The sequence below is a fragment of the Rhinoraja longicauda genome, chromosome 29, assembly GCF_053455715.1.
Source record: "Rhinoraja longicauda isolate Sanriku21f chromosome 29, sRhiLon1.1, whole genome shotgun sequence".
NCBI classification, from domain to species: domain Eukaryota; kingdom Metazoa; phylum Chordata; class Chondrichthyes; order Rajiformes; family Arhynchobatidae; genus Rhinoraja; species Rhinoraja longicauda.
This window is the reverse complement of record NC_135981.1, coordinates 4,851,329-4,870,374: the sequence shown is the minus strand read 5'-3', so window position 1 is coordinate 4,870,374 and position 19,046 is coordinate 4,851,329. Positions and strand designations below refer to the sequence as shown.

General features: G+C 48.5%; 1 protein-coding gene across 1 annotated transcript in view; it reads left to right on the top strand.

Annotated features, from left to right (window-relative positions):
* LOC144607687 (voltage-dependent L-type calcium channel subunit beta-1-like) overlaps positions 1-19,046 on the top strand; it is a 142,163-nt gene that overhangs the window by 13,968 nt on the left and 109,149 nt on the right. The window contains 1 exon segment of the mRNA XM_078424696.1: positions 3,020-3,106. Coding sequence (XP_078280822.1) covers positions 3,020-3,106 — 87 coding nt within the window.

Below are 19,046 nucleotides of genomic sequence, written 5' to 3'. Positions count from 1 at the left end.
TTCTAGTGACACCAAGCAGAACAATATATATATTTTACAAAGGACACAATGTTGAGAGCCACCAATTTACAATCTTAAATAAGACAGATTGTAAACCCATGGTATCTGGAACTCTTATCATTGAGACAGAAATGTTGTTTCACCTATAGGCCTTTAGATCCATGCCTCCTGCCCATATTAGTTAAGCTGTGGAGAGAAACCAAGTTCAGTGAGAAGCAGTTAATGTGATTGAATGTTTAGTAAAACAATGGGATGGATGGACGTTATAAATTAAAATGATGTTGGAACACGGTGTAATGATTTGGCACTGTTCTTCAAGTGACCCTGTCCTGCTTAGTATCTTTTGAAATGAACGATCTCATATTGATCACGTAAATTTGTGGCAGTTCGCCAGCTGTTTCGTTTAGACTAGACCAAGTGGACCTGTTGGGCCCAAACCTCTCCTGCATTGGTGCAGCACCCTCTCCTTCCCCACTCCCTCCCTCCCTCCCTCCCTCCCTCCCTCCCTCCCTCCCTCCCTCCCTCCCTCCCTCCCTCCCTCCCTCCCTCCCTCCCTCCCTCCCTCCCTCCCTCCCTCCCTCCCTCTCTCCCTCTCTCCCTCCCTCCCTCCCTCCCTCCCTCCCTCCCTCCCTCCCTCCCTCCCATCTACTCCCTCCCTCCCCTCCCTCCCCTCTCTCCCCTCTCTCCCCTCCCTCCCTCCCTCCCTCCACTTTTACACTTACACCAAGCCAATTAACCTACAAACCTGTACGTCTTTGGAGTGTGGGAGGAAACCGAAGATCTCAAAGAACGTGCAAACTCCGTACAGACAGCACCCGTAGCCAGGGTTGAACCCTGGTCTCTGGCGCTGTGAGCCAGCAACTCTGCCGAGCCGTCTTACGCTGCTCTTTGCTTCCATGAAGTGATATTAAATATATATAAAATGCTAATTATACTTTAGAACATAGAACTAAAGGGTCAGCTCAATAACAGGCCCTTCGGCCCACAATGTCTCTGCCCAGTATGATGACAAGCTCAAGCCGAATATAATAAGCGCACTCCAAGGTCACACGCTGAACACACAGAATGTTTTGTTAGGGGGGCAGTGATTTGCCCTTCAACCAACCTCCCATGATCTTGTGCTCCTCAATTAAATCTCCTGCCAGCCACCTTGCTCTGAATGTAACAGTGGAGCTGGCTGAGGTAACTGAGGACACTTGATGCATCTGTACGAGGCAGAAAGTGTTTGGGCGGCAGCTCGTGCTAAGATGCATTGTTCCCTCGGGGAGCCTGATGCCAATCAGTGGCCATGTAATCAAATAGCCCAGCTTTTAACCTTAACAAAGTGTGGTGTTGTTGCCGTTTTAATGAAGAAAAGGCTCTCCAGTCCAACTTGGTTCCCTGCCAACATCCCATTTTGGTGTCGAAATTAAATTCAAACCTTGTAATTGAAGTGGCCCTCTTCCCCTTATTTCTGTCAGTTTAACTAAATTAAGATCGACTGAAGCTGAGCACTGGATCTTGTGTTATTTTCCATTCCTCAATTGGTCATGTTGAAGGGGTCCATTTCCAGATGGTGATAATTAGCTATTGTCATGACCTTTACCAGGTGGAGCTGCTGCCTACCAATCAAGAATCGATCGATCTCCACCTTAAAAATATCCACTGACTTGGCCTCCACAACCTTCTGTGCCAAAGAATTCCACAGATTCACCACCCTCTGACTAAATACATTTCTCCTCATCTCCTTCCTAAAAGAACGTCCTTTAATTCTGAGGCTGCGACCTCTAGTTAATTCCCGGAATGGCGGGACTGTCATATGTTGAAAGACTGGAGCGACTAGGCTTGTATACACTGGAATTTAGAAGGATGAGAGGAGATCTTATCGAAACGTATAAGATTATTAAGGGGTTGGACACGTTAGAGGCAGGAAACATGTTCCCAATGTTGGGGGAGTCCAGAACAAGGGGCCACAGTTTAAGAATAAGGGGTAGGCCATTTAGAACGGAGATGAGGAAAAACTTTTTCAGTCAGAGAGTTGGGAATCTGTGGAATTCTCTGCCTCAGAAGGCAGTGGAGGCCAATTCTCTGAATGCATTCAAGAGAGAGCTAGATAGAGCTCTTAAGGATAGCGGAGTCAGGGGGTATGGGGAGAAGGCAGGAACGGGGTACTGATTGAGAATGATCAGCCATGATCACATTGAATGGCGGTGCTGGCTCGAAGGACCGAATGGCCTCCTCCTGCACCTATTGTCTATTGTCCTAGACTCTCCCACTAGTGGAAACGTCCTCCTCGCGTCCACTCTATCCAGGCCTTTCATTATTCTGTCTGTTTCTATGAGGTCCCCCCCTCATTCTTCTAAACTCCAGCGAGCATCTCTCGACCTCGACCCTCGGCCCGACTCGCTCCCAACCTTCGCAGTTCAACCAGCTTGTGACAGAAGGCCAAAGGCAGAGCCTTGCCATCTCGCCTGCCTCACAAACCCTCTGGGCCATGTACGTGAGTGAACCTGCTGGGCATTGGGGACCGGCAGATCACGGACTCACACTTCACACTTGCTGATCTAGCTGTAAAGAACAGGTCGGCCCGGTGGCGCAGCGGTAGAGTTGCTGCCTCACAGCGCCAGAGAGCCCGGTTCGATCCGGACCTGACTAAAGGTGCCGTCTGTACGGAGTTTGTACGTTCTCCCCATGATTGCGTTGGGTTTTCACCGAGTGCTCCGGTTTCCTCCCACGCTCCAAAGACGTGCAGGTTTGTAGGTTAACTGGCTTTGGATAACATTGTAAATTGTTCCCAGTGTGTGTAGGATAGGGCTAGTGTGATCCCTGTTTGGCACGGACTCGGTGGGCCGAAGGGCCTGTTTCCGCGCTGTATCTCTAAACTAAATTGGATTTGGGGCTAGGCTTAGTTTCAACACAAGGACAGTGGGGCAGATGTAGGTAAGTAATTTACTTGCTTGTGGGTGTCCTAGGTTGGAACTGCTGTCCTAGTTGTGACCCCCAAGATAACTTACACATTTCTCTTTCTTCCTTCCAACAGGGAAAATACGCCAAAAGGAAAAGTAGATTCAAGCGTTCGGATGGAAGCACTTCCTCTGATACAACCTCCAACAGCTTCGTTAGACAGGTGAGTGAATGATCAAGCACGCACTGTGGAACAACCTGACTCAAGGCCTTGTTTAATCCCTAGTGTGTGTAGGATAGTGTTAGTGTATGGGGATCGCTGGTCGGCACGGGACTCGGTGGGCCGAAGGGCCTGTTTCATCAATATTACCAACATCAGTTTTGTTCTTCCACATCCCTGCTTCACTAACGGAAATTAAAAAACGCAATTTAAAAAAAGAACTGCAAGGAGCTTGGGGGTTTATGCCAAAGATCGACACCAAATGCAGGAGTAACTCAGCGGGTCAGGTAGCATCTCTGGAGTAACATGGATGGGTGACATTTTGGGTCAGAACCCATCTTCAGACTGAAGAAGAAGGGTCCCGACCTGAAAAGTCACCCATCAATTTTCTCCAGAGATGCTGCCTGATTGACCAAGTCACACCAGCATTTTGTGTCAATCTTTAACAGTGTTGAATTTCTTTCTAACGAAATCACTTTCAACGTCTCGAAACTTGCTGATACCTTATACAACAGTGGTTCCTCTTGCTACTTTGTATGTGTCTGTTCTGTTCACCAAGTCCGCAGAAAACATGATTGTGTTTGGGACGAGTTGGGCTGAATCATAAACCTGTCACTGATCTCCACAAAGCCCTGTATATCCAAGTCCTCTCCCGATCTTATTTGGACATCTTTCATTTTGAATCTTGCCTTGATTGTCGCGAAGTTTTCTTAGAGTCATAGAGTCATAGAGTCCTACAGCACAGAAAGAGGCCCTTCGGCCCATCGTGTCCGTGCCGCCCGTTACCAAACACAGTCTAATTTTAATCCCATTTTCCCGCATTTGGACCGTAGCCCTGAATGTAGTAGCATTTCAAGTGCCCATCCAAATGCCTCTTAAACGTTGTGAGTGTTCCCGCCTCCAACACCACCCCAGACAGTGAGTTCCAGACTCCAACCACCCTCTGGGTGAAAAAGTTCTTTCTCACATCCCCCCGAAACCTCCCTCCCCTTACCCTGTATCTATGTCCCCTCGTTGTTGAACCTTCCACCAGTGGAAGAAGTTCCCCGCCATCTACCTTATTTATGCCCCTCATGATCAGTGTGAGGAACGCTGGGATTCCCGCAGTAAAGTAGCTGTTTAGTCCAGGGGTCTCTCCGGGCTGGATGTCAGTGTTTTTACAGTCGGGACCCAGAGGGCAATCCGTCTCATTGCACTGTCGTAACTAGAGGCCCTAAAGTGGTAGCCACACTTCCTACAACCAATCCTAAACATATTATAAATCCAGGCTTCCTAAACCAACTGTTGAGGAGGTCAATCGTGTTTTATTTCTCACATGTGCAACTGTACAGTCAAATTATTTTTGCATATATTCAAGAGTCAAGAGTGTTTTATTGTCGTGTGTCCCAGACTGAACAATGAAATCCTCACTTGCTGCAGCACAACAGAATATGTAAACAATAGACAATAGACAATAGGTGCAGGAGTAGGCCATTCAGCCCTTCGAGCCAGCACCGCCATTCAATGCGATCATGGCTGATCACTCTCAATCAGTACCCCATTCCTGCCTTCTCCCCATACCCCCTCACTCCGCTATCCTTAAGAGCTCTATCCAGTTCTCTCTTGAAAGCATCCAACGAACTGGCCTCCACTGCCTTCTGAGGCAGAGAATTCCACATCTTCACCACTCTCTGACTGAAAAAGTTCTTCCTCATCTCCGTTCTAAATGGCCTACCCCTTATTCTTAAACTGTGGCCCCTTGTTCTGGACTCCCCCAACATTGGGAACATGTTTCCTGCCTCTAATGTGTCCAATCCCCTAATTATCTTATATGTTTCAATAAGATCCCCCCTCATCCTTCTAAATTCCAGTGTATACAAGCCCAATCGCTCCAGCCTTTCAACATACGACAGTCCCGCCATTCCGGGAATTAACCTAGTGAACCTACGCTGCACGCCCTCCATAGCAAGAATATCCTTCCTCAAATTTGGAGACCAAAACTGCACACAGTACTCCAGGTGCGGTCTCAGCAGGGCCCGGTACAACTGCAGAAGGACCTCTTTGCTCCTATACTCAACTCCTCTTGTTACGAAGGCCAACATTCCATTGGCTTTCTTCACTGCCTGCTGTACCTGCATGCTTCCTTTCATTGACTGATGCACTAGGACACCCAGATCTCGTTGAACTCCCCCTCCTCCTAACTTGACACCATTCAGATAATAATCTGCCTTTCTATTCTTACTTCCAAAGTGAATAACCTCACACTTATCTACATTAAACTGCATCTGCCATGTATCCGCCCACTCACACAACCTGTCCAAGTCACCCTGCAGCCTTATTGCATCTTCCTCACAATTCACACTACCCCCCAACTTAGTATCATCTGCAAATTTGCTAATGGTACTTTTAATCCCTTCGTCTAAGTCATTAATGTATATCGTAAATAGCTGGGGTCCCAGCACCGAACCTTGCGGTACCCCACTGGTCACTGCCTGCCATTCCGAAAGGGACCCATTTATCCCCACTCTTTGCTTTCTGTCTGTCAACCAATTTTCTATCCATGTCAGTACACTGTACACTGTAATTTTTTAAAATAATAATACTAATAGTCTATTGTAGTTCAGAGTTTATTTGAGGTTGTGGTGTTTAACAGCCTGATGGCTGTAGGGAAGAAGCTGTTCCTGAACCTGGACGTTACAGTTTTCAGGCTCCTGTACCTCCTTCCCGATGGCAGGGGTGAAATGAGAGCGTGGCCAGGGTGGTGGGGGTCTCTGACGATGCTCTCCCTCCCCTCCCCTCCCCTCCCCTCCCCTCCCCTCCCCTCCCCTCCCCTGTTTTCCCAAAACACTGATTACACTGCGAGAGGCAGAGCGAACGGCGGGTTTTGCTTACTAAAATACACTTCAGTATAGGCGATTTCCAACAGAGTGGTCCATCTTGCTCCTCTAGTATCGTTGATTCCAACAGCACGGGGCACGCTTGGAGCTGAGATTTTCAGGCTGATTTTCTATGGGCTTCTGGACAGATCGTGTTACGAAGAGCTCAGAAATAAAGTGAAAATATCTGTGTCAAACCATCAGTTCCAGTCCCAGCGTGAGTCACGCTCGATGCCTCCCCGCCTCCTTTCAATTTTATTTGTAATAAATGTCGTATAGAGTTTAGACATACAGCGCGGAAACAGGCCCTTCGGCCCACCGAGTCCGCGCCGACCAGCGATCACCCCGCGCACTAACGCTATCCTACACCCACTCCAGGGACAATTTACAATTTCACCGAAGCCTAGAAACTTGCACGCCTTTGGAATGTGGGAGGAAACCGGAGCACCCGGAGAAAACCCACGCGGGTCACGGGGAGCACGTACAAACTCCGTACGGACGGCACCCGCAGTCGGGATCGAACTTTCCGGCCTCAGTTGTTAAGCTCACTGGCCTGTAGTTCCCAGCCTTTTCCCTGCATCCCATCGTGAATAGGGGCACAACATTTGCCACCCTCCAATCTTCCGGCACCTCGCCCGTATTTAATGACAGCCGGTAAATCTCAGCCAGGGGACCCTGCAATTTCCTCTCTAGCTTCTCACGGTGCCCTCTGATATATCTGATCAGGCCTGGTCTTTAGGCTCTGACTTGATACAGTGAGCTTTTGAAGGCTCTCTCCCCATGGTCTGAAGTCAAGTTTATTGTCACATACATAAGTTTGGGTGAGGTACAGATACAAAGAAAATCGTATGAAAATTAATGGTTGCCCCCCCACCATTACAGGAAGGACGGGGAGGCCTTGAAATGATACGGTCGTCCAGAACGCTGCCTGGATTAGAGGGTAGAAACGAGGAACTGCTGGTGCTGGTTTACAAAAACAATAGCTGGTCAGGCAACATCTCTGGAGAACGTGGATAGGTGACGGTTTGGGTCGGGACCCTGCTTGAGACTGAAGAAGGATCTCGACCCGAAACGCCACCCATTCCTTCTCTCCTGAGATGCTGCCTGACCCGCTGAGTTACTCCAGCATTTTGTGTCTACCTTTGATTCTGCAGGGGTTTTTTTCCCTACCCTTCTTCAGACTAATGTTTTGGGTTGGGAAGAAGGGCCCCAACCCAAAATGTCGCCCGCCAATGTTCTCCAGAGAGGCTGCCTGGCCCGCTGAGTTATCCAGCACATTGTGCTGTTTTTTTCCTGTAAACCTGCATCTGCAGTTCCTTGTGTCGATGCTGGATTAGGGGGTATTAGCTACGGTTTAAGGAGAGGGGATCAGATCAGGAAGGTTCAATATGCCCCCTCCGGAGCTCAGCGAGGCAAGACACAGCCTCCTCTCTCCTGTGGCCCACACGCTGGCATAGCAGGAGATGATTATAAACTGAAGAAGTGCGGGAGAAGACAGCAGGGGCCAGGTGATTAGAGGGAGAGTCTTTGGTCTTGAGGAAGGGAGCTGGGTGAATTATTGAAGAGGTGTCTTCTCGTGGCCTTTTGTAATGAGCTTTGCAGAAAGCAACACAAGTCAGGCTGGCTGGTTGAGCTTTCAATTAACCGGGCGGCAGCTTTTGAAGTTGCCTCCGATCCGTTAAATGTCATTTTAACGAGGTGCCTGATGCAAATCCACTTTTTTTCCCCTCTTCTGGGCCAACGAACCACCATGTTGTTGGTGGGGCAACCAGTTGCCCAGCAACACGCTGGAAGAACGTATTCTACACGGTGGTAGTACACAGTGTTTATTGAAGTCCGCGTCCATTGGCAGCCCCAGTTGAGGAAACGTGTAGGAAGGATACTCAGCATTTTGTGTCAAAGGTATTTATTCACAAAATGCTGGAGTAACTCAGCAGGTTAGGCAGCATCTCAGGAGAGAAGGAATGGGCGACGTTTCGGGTCGAGACCCTTCTTCAGTCTGAAGAAGGGTCTCGACCCGAAACGTCGCCCATTCCTTCTCTCCTGAGATGCTGCCTCAACTGCTGAGTTACTCCAGCATTTTGTGAATAAATACCTTCGATTTATACCAGCATCTGCAGTTATTTTCTTACAGCATTTTGTGTCTATCTTTGTGTGCATGTATATGTGTATATATATATACATGCAGTATATATGTATGGCAGTGTAAGAAAGTACCTGCAGATGCTGGTACAAATTGAAGGTATTTATTTCACAAATTGCTGGAGTAACTAGTATCTCCCTAGAAGGGTCTCAATAGACAATAGCCAATAGACAATAGGTGCAGGAGTAGGCCATTCAGCCCTTCGAGCCAGCACCGCCATTCAATGCGATCATGGCTGATCACTCTCAATCAGTACCCCGTTCCTGCCTTCTCCCCATACCCCCTCACTCCGCTATCCTTAAGAGCTCTATCCAGCTCTCTCTTGAAAGCATCCAACGAACTGGCCCCCACTGCCTTCTGAGGCAGAGAATTCCACACCTTCACCACTCTCTGACTGAAAAAGTTCTTCCTCATCTCCGTTCTTCCGGCACTTTTGAGTTTTGCCCCAAATATTTCCAGCGCCTTCGGTTCCTTGTGCTAGCCCATTCGCCTACAGTTGCCGCTTGCAGCTCCAACTCAGAATGAAAGCAGCTTGCCAGTGAAGACCGTGTACAGTAAATAGCAGCATCACACCTCCCCCGGGGCTTGGAAACAGCAAATCCATTTGATTATAAGAAAATAACTGCAGATGCTGGTACAAATGGATTTATTCACAAAATGCTGGAGTAACTCAGCAGGTCAGGCAGCATCTCAAGAGAGAGAAGGAATGGGTGACGTTTCGGGTCGAGACCCTTCTTCGGAGTGTGTGTGAGAGGGAGGGAGAGAGGGAAGGAGGGAGAGGGAGAGAGAGGGAGGGAGATATCCTTCCATTCCTTGCACACCAATGTGCCTATCCAAAAGCCTCATAAATGCCACTGTGGTATGTTCCCCCACCAACAATCTTTGACAGGGGGTTCTGTAAAAAAAATAACTTGCCCCATAAATCTCCTGTAAACTTTGCCCCTCTCACCTCAGGGTGGCGCAGCGGTAGAGTTGCTGCCTCACAGCGCCAGAGACCCGGGTTCGCTCCTGACTACAGGGCACTTGTCTGTACGGAGTTTGTACGTTCTCCCCGTGAATCGCGTGGGTTTTTCTCCGGGTGCTCCGGTTATCTCCCACACTCCAAAGACGTGCGGGTTTGTAGGCTGATTGGCTTGGTATAAGTGTAAATTTAGTTTAGTTTAGATGTATACCGTATATGTTGATATGCGTACGTATGTTTCAGAAGGAACTGCAGATGCCGGTTTACACCGAAGGCAGAAAATGCTGGAGTAACTCAACAGGACAGGCAGCATCTCTGGAGGGAAGGAATGGGTGACGTTTCGGGTCGAGGCAACTTCTTCAGACCTGGTCTCGATCTGAAACATTGCCCATTCCTTCTATCCAGAGGTAACCTTCTATGCTGAGTTACTCCTGCATTTTGTGTCTATCTTGTATGTATGCATGCACATGTGTGTATATATGTATATATACCCACCGGACTTCTTTTCCCTCTCATTTATTAGATTCTTTACAGTGTACTATGTTTACATCATGTCATAGGTGATAGGAGCAGAATTAGGCCATTCGGCCCATCAAGTCTACTGGCTGATCTATCGAAGGTAGACACAAAATGCTGGTAGACACAAAATGCAGGACAGGCAGCATCTCTGGAGAGAGAAGGAATGGGTGACCGAGACCCATCTTCAGACTGATCTATCTCTCCCTCCCAACCCCATTCTCCTGCCTTCTCTCCATAATCCCTCAACATATTTCTGTTGTGCTGCTGCGAGTAAGAATGTTATTGTATTCTGTTGTTGAATTCTGTTGGCTGGCAAGTAAGAATGTTATTGTTCTATCTAGGGCAATAAGGCACGGTTCACCCTCTAGGAGGATTATAGACAATAGACAATAGGTGCAGGAGGAGGCCATTCAGCCCTTCGAGCCAGCACCGCCATTCAATGCGATCATGGCTGATCATTCTCAATCAATACCCCGTTCCTGCCTTCTCCCCATACCCCCTCACTCCGCTATCCTTAAGAGCTCTATCCAGCTCTCTCTTGAAAGCATCCAACGAACTGGCCTCCACTGCCTTCTGAGGCAGAGAATTCCACACCTTCACCACTCTCTGACTGAAAAAGTTCTTCCTCATCTCCGTTCTAAATGGCCTACCCCTTATTCTTAAACTGTGGCCCCTTGTTCTGGACTCCCCCAACATTGGGAACATGTTTCCTGCCTCTAATGTGTCCAATCCCCTAATTATCTTATATGTTTCAATAAGATCCCCCCTCATCCTTCTAAATTCCAGTGTATACAAGCCCAAACGCTCGACCCGAAACGTCACCCATTACTTCTCTCCTGAGATGCTGCCCGACCTGCTGAGTTACTCCAGCATTTTGTGAAACAAATATATATATGGCATGTGGGAGGAAACCAGAGCACCTGAAGAAATCCCATCCCATATATAGAAACATAGACTATAGGTGCAGGATTAGGACATTCGGCCCTTCTTGCCAGCACTGTCATTCAATATGATCATGGCTGATCATCCAAAATCAGTACCCCGTTCCTGCTTTTCCCCCCATATACGTGGTTCCGTTAGCCCTAAGAGCTAATTGTGCACACACACACACACACACACACACACACACACACACACACACACACACACACACACACACACACACACACACACACACACACACACATAAACACACACACACACACACATACACACACACACACACACACACACACACACAAACACACACACACACACACACATACACAAACACACACACACACACACACACACACACACACACACACACACACACACAAACACACACACACACACATACATACACACACACACACACACACACACACACACACACACACACACACACACACACACACACACACACACACTGTATATGGAAAATCTCACCAGGTCTTCGCCTGAGTTAGAGCATTTCATATAAGTGACCTCGTGGGTTTTCTTTGGGTGCTCTGGTTTCCTCAAACAACTCCCTAGGTGGTGGTTTACGCTGAAGATAGATACAAAATACTGGAGTAACTCGGCGGGAGTAGGCAGCACCTTTGGAGAGAAGGAACAGGTGACGTTTCGGGACAAGACCCTTCCAAATATTGGATCTACACACTAAGGATAATTTATAGAAGCCAATTAACCGACAAACCCGTGCGTCTTTGGAATGTGGGAGGGGGACTGGAGCACCCGGAGAAAACCCACGCGGTCCCAGGGAGAACGTACAAACTCCGTACAGACAGCACCCGTAGTCAGGATCGATCCGGGGTCTCTGGCGCTGTGAGGCAGCAACTCTACCACTGCGCCTTAGTCTCCTCTTTTGGAATATCGTACACAGTCTCCCTGCGGACTTGGGATTGAGGCATCAAAGGTTCACGAGAGTGATTCCTGCATTGTTGATTTGTCAGATGGGGCGAGATTAAGCAGACGAGGCCCGCGGTCCCCTGGGTTCACCAGAACGAGAGGCTGATCTCATTGAAGTTCTCACGGGACTTGGAATGGCAGATGCAGAGTTGATGATTCCCATGTTTGCGGTGTCTACAACCGGGGTTCACAGAATAACCAGTCAACAATGCAGGACAGAGATGAGAAATGTGTTCACCCAGAGAGGCTGGTGAATGCTTGGAATTCTCTGCTGGAGACGGCTGTGGAGACTCGGTCACTGAGATTATTACTGATTTAGTTGATTGAAAGATACAGGCCCTTCAGCCCGCAGAGTCCATGCCAGCGGCACGGTGGCGAAGCGGTAGAGTTGCTGCCTTACAGCACCAGCGACCGGGGTTCGATCCTGACCTTGGGTACTGTCTGTACGGAGTTTGCACGTTCTCCCTGTGACCTGCGTGGCTTTTCTCCGGGTGCTCCGGTTTCCTCCCACTGTCCAAAGACGTACAGGTTTATAGGCTAATTGGATTGGATAAAAATAGTAAATTGTCGCTAGTGTGTCGGATAGTACTGGTGAATGGGTGGTCGTGGTCGGCGTGGACACGGTGGGCCGAAGGGCCTGTTTCCGTGCTGTATTTCTAATGTCTCAAATAGTCTAAAGAAACAGGCCTTTCTGCCCACAGAGTCCATGCTGATCATTGGTCACCCGCTCACACTAGTTCTATGTTATCCCACTTTCTCATCCACTCCCTGCACACTAGGGGGCAATTTACAGAGGGCTAATTAATAGACAATAGGCAATAGACAATAGGTGCAGGAGTAGGCCATTCGGCCCTTCGAGCCAGCACCGCCATTCAATGTGATCATGGCTGATCATTCTCAATCTTAACGTACAAACCCGCAAGTCTTTGGGATGTGGGAGGAAAGGGGAGTTGAGTATAGGAGCAAAGAGGTCCTTCTGCAGTTGTACAGGGCCCTAGTGAGACTGCACCTGGAATACTGTGTGCAGTTTTGGTCTCCAAATTTGAGGAAGGATATTCTTGCTAGTGAGGGTGTGCAGCGTAGGTTTAATTCCCGGAATGGCGGGACTGTCATATGTTGCAAGACTGGAGCGAATAGGCTTATATGCACTGGAATTTAGAAGGATGAGAGGGGATCTTATCGAAACGTATAGGATTATTAAGGGGTTGGACACGTTAGAGGCAGGAAACATGTTCCCAATCATATCATATCATATCATATATCTACAGCCGGAAACAGGCCTTTTCGGCCCTCCAAGTCCGTGCCGCCCAGTGATCCCCGTACATTAACACTATCCTACACCCACTAGGGACAATTTTTACATTTACCCAGCCAATTAACCTACATACCTGTACGTCTTTGGAGTGTGGGAGGAAACCGAAGATCTCGGAGAAAACACACGCAGGTCACGGGGAGAACGTACAAACTCCTTACAGTGCAGCACCCGTAGTCAGGATCGAACCTGTGTCTCCGGCGCTGCATTCGCTGTAAAGCAGCAACTCTACCGCTGCGCTACCGTGCCGCGGAGTCCAGAACAAGGGGCCACAGTTTAAGAATAAGGGGTAGACCATTTAGAACTGAGATGAGGAAAAACTTTTTCAGTCAGAGAGTTGGGAATCTTTGGAATTCTCTGCCTCAGAAGGCAGTGGAGGCCAATTCATATCATATCATATCATATCATATCATATCATATATATACAGCGCGGAAACAGGCCTTTTCGGCCCACCAAGTCCGCGCCGCCCAGCGATCCCCGCACACTAACACTATTAACACTATCCTACACTCTCTGAATGCATTCAAGAGAGAGCTAGATAGAGCTCTTAAGGATAGCGGAGTCAGGGGGTATGGGGAGAAGGCAGGAACGGGGTACTGATTGAGAATGATCAGCCATGATCACATTGAATGGCGGTGCTGGCTCGAAGGGCCGAATGGCCTCCTCCTGCACCTATTGTCTATTGTTTATTGAAACCAGAGGAAACCCAGATGGTCACGGGGAGAACGTGCAAACTCCACTCAGACAGCACCTGAGGTCAGGAGGATTGACACAGAGGATGGTGGGTACATGAAATACCCAGAGGAGGTGAGATACAATTATAATGTTTAAAAGACATTTGGACAGGTGCATTGCAAGGAAAGGTTTAACGGGATGTAGACTAACTGCAGGTGAGTGGGACTAGCTTGGAGATTATGTGGGGCAAGTTGACCTAAAGGTCATGTTTCCGTGCTGTAAAACGATGACCTTATCCAGCAGCCATGTCCTATTGAATTGAATTGAATACTGTGTTACTTTAAGTCACAGTGAAAATTCTTTGCTTGCATACCAAGGGTATGCAAAGAGTCGCCACATAAAGGGTGCTGACGAAGTCACAAATTATCTCACCTCACCCCCCACCCTCCTCATGGTGGTCCCCGCATGCCGGGTCCTCCATTGTCCTCATTGATAGGCCAAGCAGTCATAAAATGGGCAGAATGGCCTGCTCTTGGTTTTCTGCTGCTCCTCTTTCCCATGGTACCACGGTGGCGCAGCGGTAGAGTTTCCGTCTTACAGCGCTTGCAGCGCCAGAGGCTCAGGTTCGAGCCCGACCACGGGGGGTGCTGTCTGTACGGAGTTTGTACGTTCTCCCCGTGACCTGCGTGGGTTTTCCCCGAGATCTTCAGTTTTCTCCCACACTCCAAAGACGTGCCAGGTTTGTAGGTAAATTGGCTCGGTATAAAATGTAAATTGTCCCTGGTGTTTGTGTGTGTAGGATAGTGTTAGTGCACGGGGATCGCTGGTCGGTGCAGACACGGTGGGCCGAAGGGCCTGTTTCCGTGCTGTATAAATTAAACTAAACTAAAGTTGCACGGGCTCCTAGGCATGGTGCCAAGCTTTGAGCGTGGGCTCCTGCCAATCTGCCCGCTTCAGGTAATACAATTCAACCAACAAACCAAGGCTTTGGGTGTAGACAGGCAGAGCCATGGGTAGACAGACAGAGACATAATTAACAATGCTTCTATTTGAAGAAACCCAAACAGATGTGCCCGAGAGGAGCATTTCCTCCTCGCATATCTTCACGGTCAAGTCCGTTGTCACGTGCTTGAGGCAGGTGAGGTACAGGAATAATATGAAATCTGGCTCACAGCAGCATCTCAGGCACATAGACAACACCAAATATAGATGCACAAGTCATACATGAATGACACAACATTCTAGTTAGCTTGTTTAGTTTATTGTCACCTACACCGAGTTACAGTGTAAAGATTTGTTGTGTGTTATCCAGTCAGCGGAAAGACCGTACATGATTACAATCGGGCTGTTCTCAGTGTACAGATACAGGTTAAAGGGGATAACGTTCAGTGCAAGACACAGTCCGATTTAAAGATAGTCTGAAAACAAGACATGACTGCAAAAATAGCATTCGAAAAAGAACCAAGTGCATTGCAGTGCACGAGATAGCATTCTGTTGTCGAGGTAGGTTTGGTGTGGTCCAGCAGGTAGAGCTGCTGCCTCTCAGAGTCAGAGACCTGGGTATGATCCCTGATGACTTCAGCTGCTGTCTGTGTGGAGTTTGCCGGTTCTCCCTGTGATGCATGGGTTTCCTCCGGGTGCTCCGGTTCCCCCCCTCATCCCAAAGGCGTGCGTGCGTTAGGTTAATTGGCCTCTGCAAATTACACCTAATGTGTAAGGAGTGGATGGGAAATGGGGAATGACATAGAACTAGTGTGATTTGATTTTTGATTTTGAGATACAGCGCGGAAACAGGCCCTTCGGCCCACCGAGTTCGCGCCGCCCAGCGATCCCCGCACATTAACACTATCCTACACACACTGGGGACAATTTTTTTTAACATTTACCCAGTCAATTAGCCTACATACCTGAACGTCTTTGAAGTGATCAACGGTTGGCGTGGACTCGGTGGGCCGAATGGCCTGAATTCCTGCTGATGAAATTCCTCTAATGTTGCAAAACATACTTGGCTAATAAAGTATGATTTGTGAATTGTGAATTATGATGTCCAATATCTAAGGTTTATCGCATGTGGCACAATACATTATCAGGCAACTGAACCGTCCTACCACAACCAGAGAGCGGTCCTGAACTACTATCTACCTCATTGGTGACCCTCGGACTATCCTTGATCGGACTTTGCTGGCTTTACCTCGTACTAAACGTTATTCCCGTATCACGTATCTATACAGTACAATGGCTCGATTGTAATCATGTGTTGTCTTTCCCACTGACTGGTGAGCACCCAATAAAAGCTTTTCACTGTACCTCGCTCGGTACACTTGATAATAGACCAAACTGAAACTTTTAAAAAGTGAAAAATGATTTATGGGAAAATGCCGTAGTGCAGATTGTACTGCTGCCTGAATCCAGAACATGGATAAATGAGCAAGAAGGAACAGCAGATGCTGGTTTAAACCGAAGATAGACACAAAAAGGTGGAGTCTGAAGAAGGGTCTCGACCCGAGACGCTTTGGGCCAAGACTCTTCTTCACCCGTTCCTTCTCTCCAGAGATGCTGCCTGTCCCGCTGAGTTACTCCAGCATCTTGTGTCTCTCTCCAGAACATGGATGATGGATGTCCAGCAGTGTCTTCAGGAGAACATTGCCAATCTTGTAGTCGCTCCTTTTCAAAAGAGATTTCATGTTTTTAAATCTCTCTTTTTCGGGACAGGCGTTTTACAAATGGATCTTAAACTGGCTCCAACCCATCATGAAGTCATCGGCGGAGAGAAGGAATGGGTGGCGTTTCATAGAAACATAGAAACATAGAAAGTAGGTGCAGGAGTAGGCCATTCGGCCCTTCGAGCCTGCACCGCCATTCAAAATGATCATGGCTGATCATCCAACTCAGTATCCCGTACCTGCCTTCTCTCCATACCCCCTGATCCCTTTAGCCACAAGGGCCACATCTAACTCCCTCTTAAATATAGCCAATGAACTGGCCTCAACTACCTTCTGTGGCAGAGAATTCCACAGATTCACCACTCTCTGTGTGAAAAGAAACTTTCTCATCTCGGTCCTAAAAGACTTCCCCCTTATCCTTAAACTGTGACCCCTTGTTCTGGACTTCCCCAACATCGGGAACAATCTTCCTGCATCTAGCCTGTCCAACCCCTTAAGAATTTTGTAAGTTTCTATAAGATCCCCCCTCAATCTTCTAAATTCCAGCGAGTTTCGGGTCGAGACGCTTCAGTCTGGTTATATCTTCCCTCGCTGTCAGTCTGAAGGAGGGTCTCGAGCTGAAACATCACCCATTCCTTCTCTCCGGAGACGCTGCCTGTCCCGCTGAGTTCCTCCAGCTTGTCGTGTCTATCTTAGATTTAAAGCAGCATCTGCAGTTCTTTCCCGCACATACGTCATTGGTGTACGCTGCTGGTGTTCGACGTGGGCAAGGCTGTCTATGATGTTCCCAGCGTACAGCCATGCCAGTGGTCGCTGCATCCCATTCATTATCCGAGTGGGGAGAATGGATGACGTTTCGGCTCGAGACCCTTCTTCAGACTGACAGCGAAGACCCGAAACGTCACCCACTCCTTCTCTGCGGAGATGCTGCCTGACCTGCTGAGTTACTCCAGCTTTTTGTGTCTACCCGGGAGGCGGTTTGCCACGCAACCTCCGTTTTAATCAGCGCCTGGGCCTCCGGGCCTACACTGTTCAGCACCGAGCCTACACTGTCTGGAAACGGGGCTTCCCCTCTTCCATTATAGATGAGGCTCTCACTAGGGTCTCTTCTACATCCCGCAGCTCCGCTCTTGCTCCCCCTCCCCCCACTCGCAACAAGGACAGAATCCCCCTCGTTCTCACCTTCCACCCCACCAGCCAGCGGATCCAACAAATCATCCGCCAACATTTCCGTCACCTACAACGGGACCCCACCACTGGCAATATCTTCCCATCCCCTCCCCTCTCTGCGTTCCGCAGAGACCGTTCACTCCGTAACTCCCTGGTCCACTCGTCCCTTCCTACCCAAACCACCCCAACCCCGGGCACTTTCCCCTGCAACCGCACGAGATGCAACACCTGTCCCTTTACCTCCCCCCTCAACTCCATCCAAGGACCCAAACAGTCTTTCCAGGTGAGACAGAGGTTCACCTGCACCTCCTCCAACCTCATCTATTGCATCCGCTGCTCTAGATGTCATCCCCCCCCCGGGCCCAATACGGGACAAGGGCGGTCTCGTACGGGACAAACCAATTTAGCCCAAAATACGGGATGTCCCGGCTAATACGGGACAGTTGGCAACCCTATTGTAGGTCGGTGTGGACTCGGTGGGCCAAAGAGCCTGTTTCCACGCTGTATCTCTAAAACTAAAATCTAAACTGCAGGGAATTCTGAGGTACTTTAAGAATGTAAATTGAATTCCCAGGTTCTTTATTTCTGGCTAATTACAATTAGATGTTGCTTTTCCATGCTCCCAATACTCGGGATTTGTTTACCAAATATGAGCCTTGTGTCATTATAAATTTGATTGCAGTAATTATATGCGGTGTGCTCAAGACATCTATCAGACACAGCTTTAACAAGCGCAGCTGGTAGAAATTGCTGCCTCACAGCGCCAGAGACTCGGATACGATCCTGACTCTGTGTGGAGTTTGCACGTTCTCCATGGGTCCGTGTGGGTTTGTTGGTTAATTGGGCCTCTGTAAAAAGAAACGCCCCTAATGTGTTGGGAAGTGGGTGAGAAAATGGAATAACATGGGGCTATTATGAATGGGTGATCGATGGTCGGCGTGAACTCGGTGGGCTGAAGGGCATCTTTACCTGGGAGTGTTGTGGAGTATTACCTGGAGTATTGTGTGCAGTTTTGGTCTCCTAATTTGAGGAAGGACATTCTTGCTATTGAGGGAGTGCAGCGTAGGTTCACCAGGTTAATTCCTGGGATGGCGGGACTGTCATATGATGAAAGAATGAGTCGACTGGGCTTGTATTCACTGGAATTTAGAAGGATGAGAGAAGGATCTTATAGAAACACATAAAATTCTTAAAGGATTGGACAGGCTAGATGCAGGTAAGATGTTCCCGATGTTAGGGGAGTCCAGAACCAGGGGTCACAGTTTAAGAATAAGGGACAGGCTATTTAGGACTGAGATGAGGAAAAACCTTTTCACCCAGAGAGTTGTGAATCTGTGGAATTCTCTGCCACTGAAGGCAGTGGAGGCCAATTCGCTGGATGTTTTCAAGAGAGAGTTGGATATAGCTCTTCGGGCTAACGGAATCAAGGGATGTGGGGAGAAAGCCGGAACGGGGTACTGATTTTGGATGATCAGCCATGATCACATCGTGTTCAGTTTTGGTCACATTGTTTGTAGGAGAGATGTTGTCAAGCTGGAAAGGGAGCAGCGAAGATTTACGAGGTTGTTGCCAGTATTCGAGGGGCAGAGCTATAGGGAGAGGACTTTATTTCTTGGAGTGCAGAAGTATTAGGGGGGTTGATTTCGAGGGGTACAGATGAGATGTGAGGGGCAAGGTTTTCTTTCAAGGAGGGTAATGGACCAGGGTGGTGGTGGAGGCAGGTACGACAGAGACTTTGAAGAGGCTTGTAGATA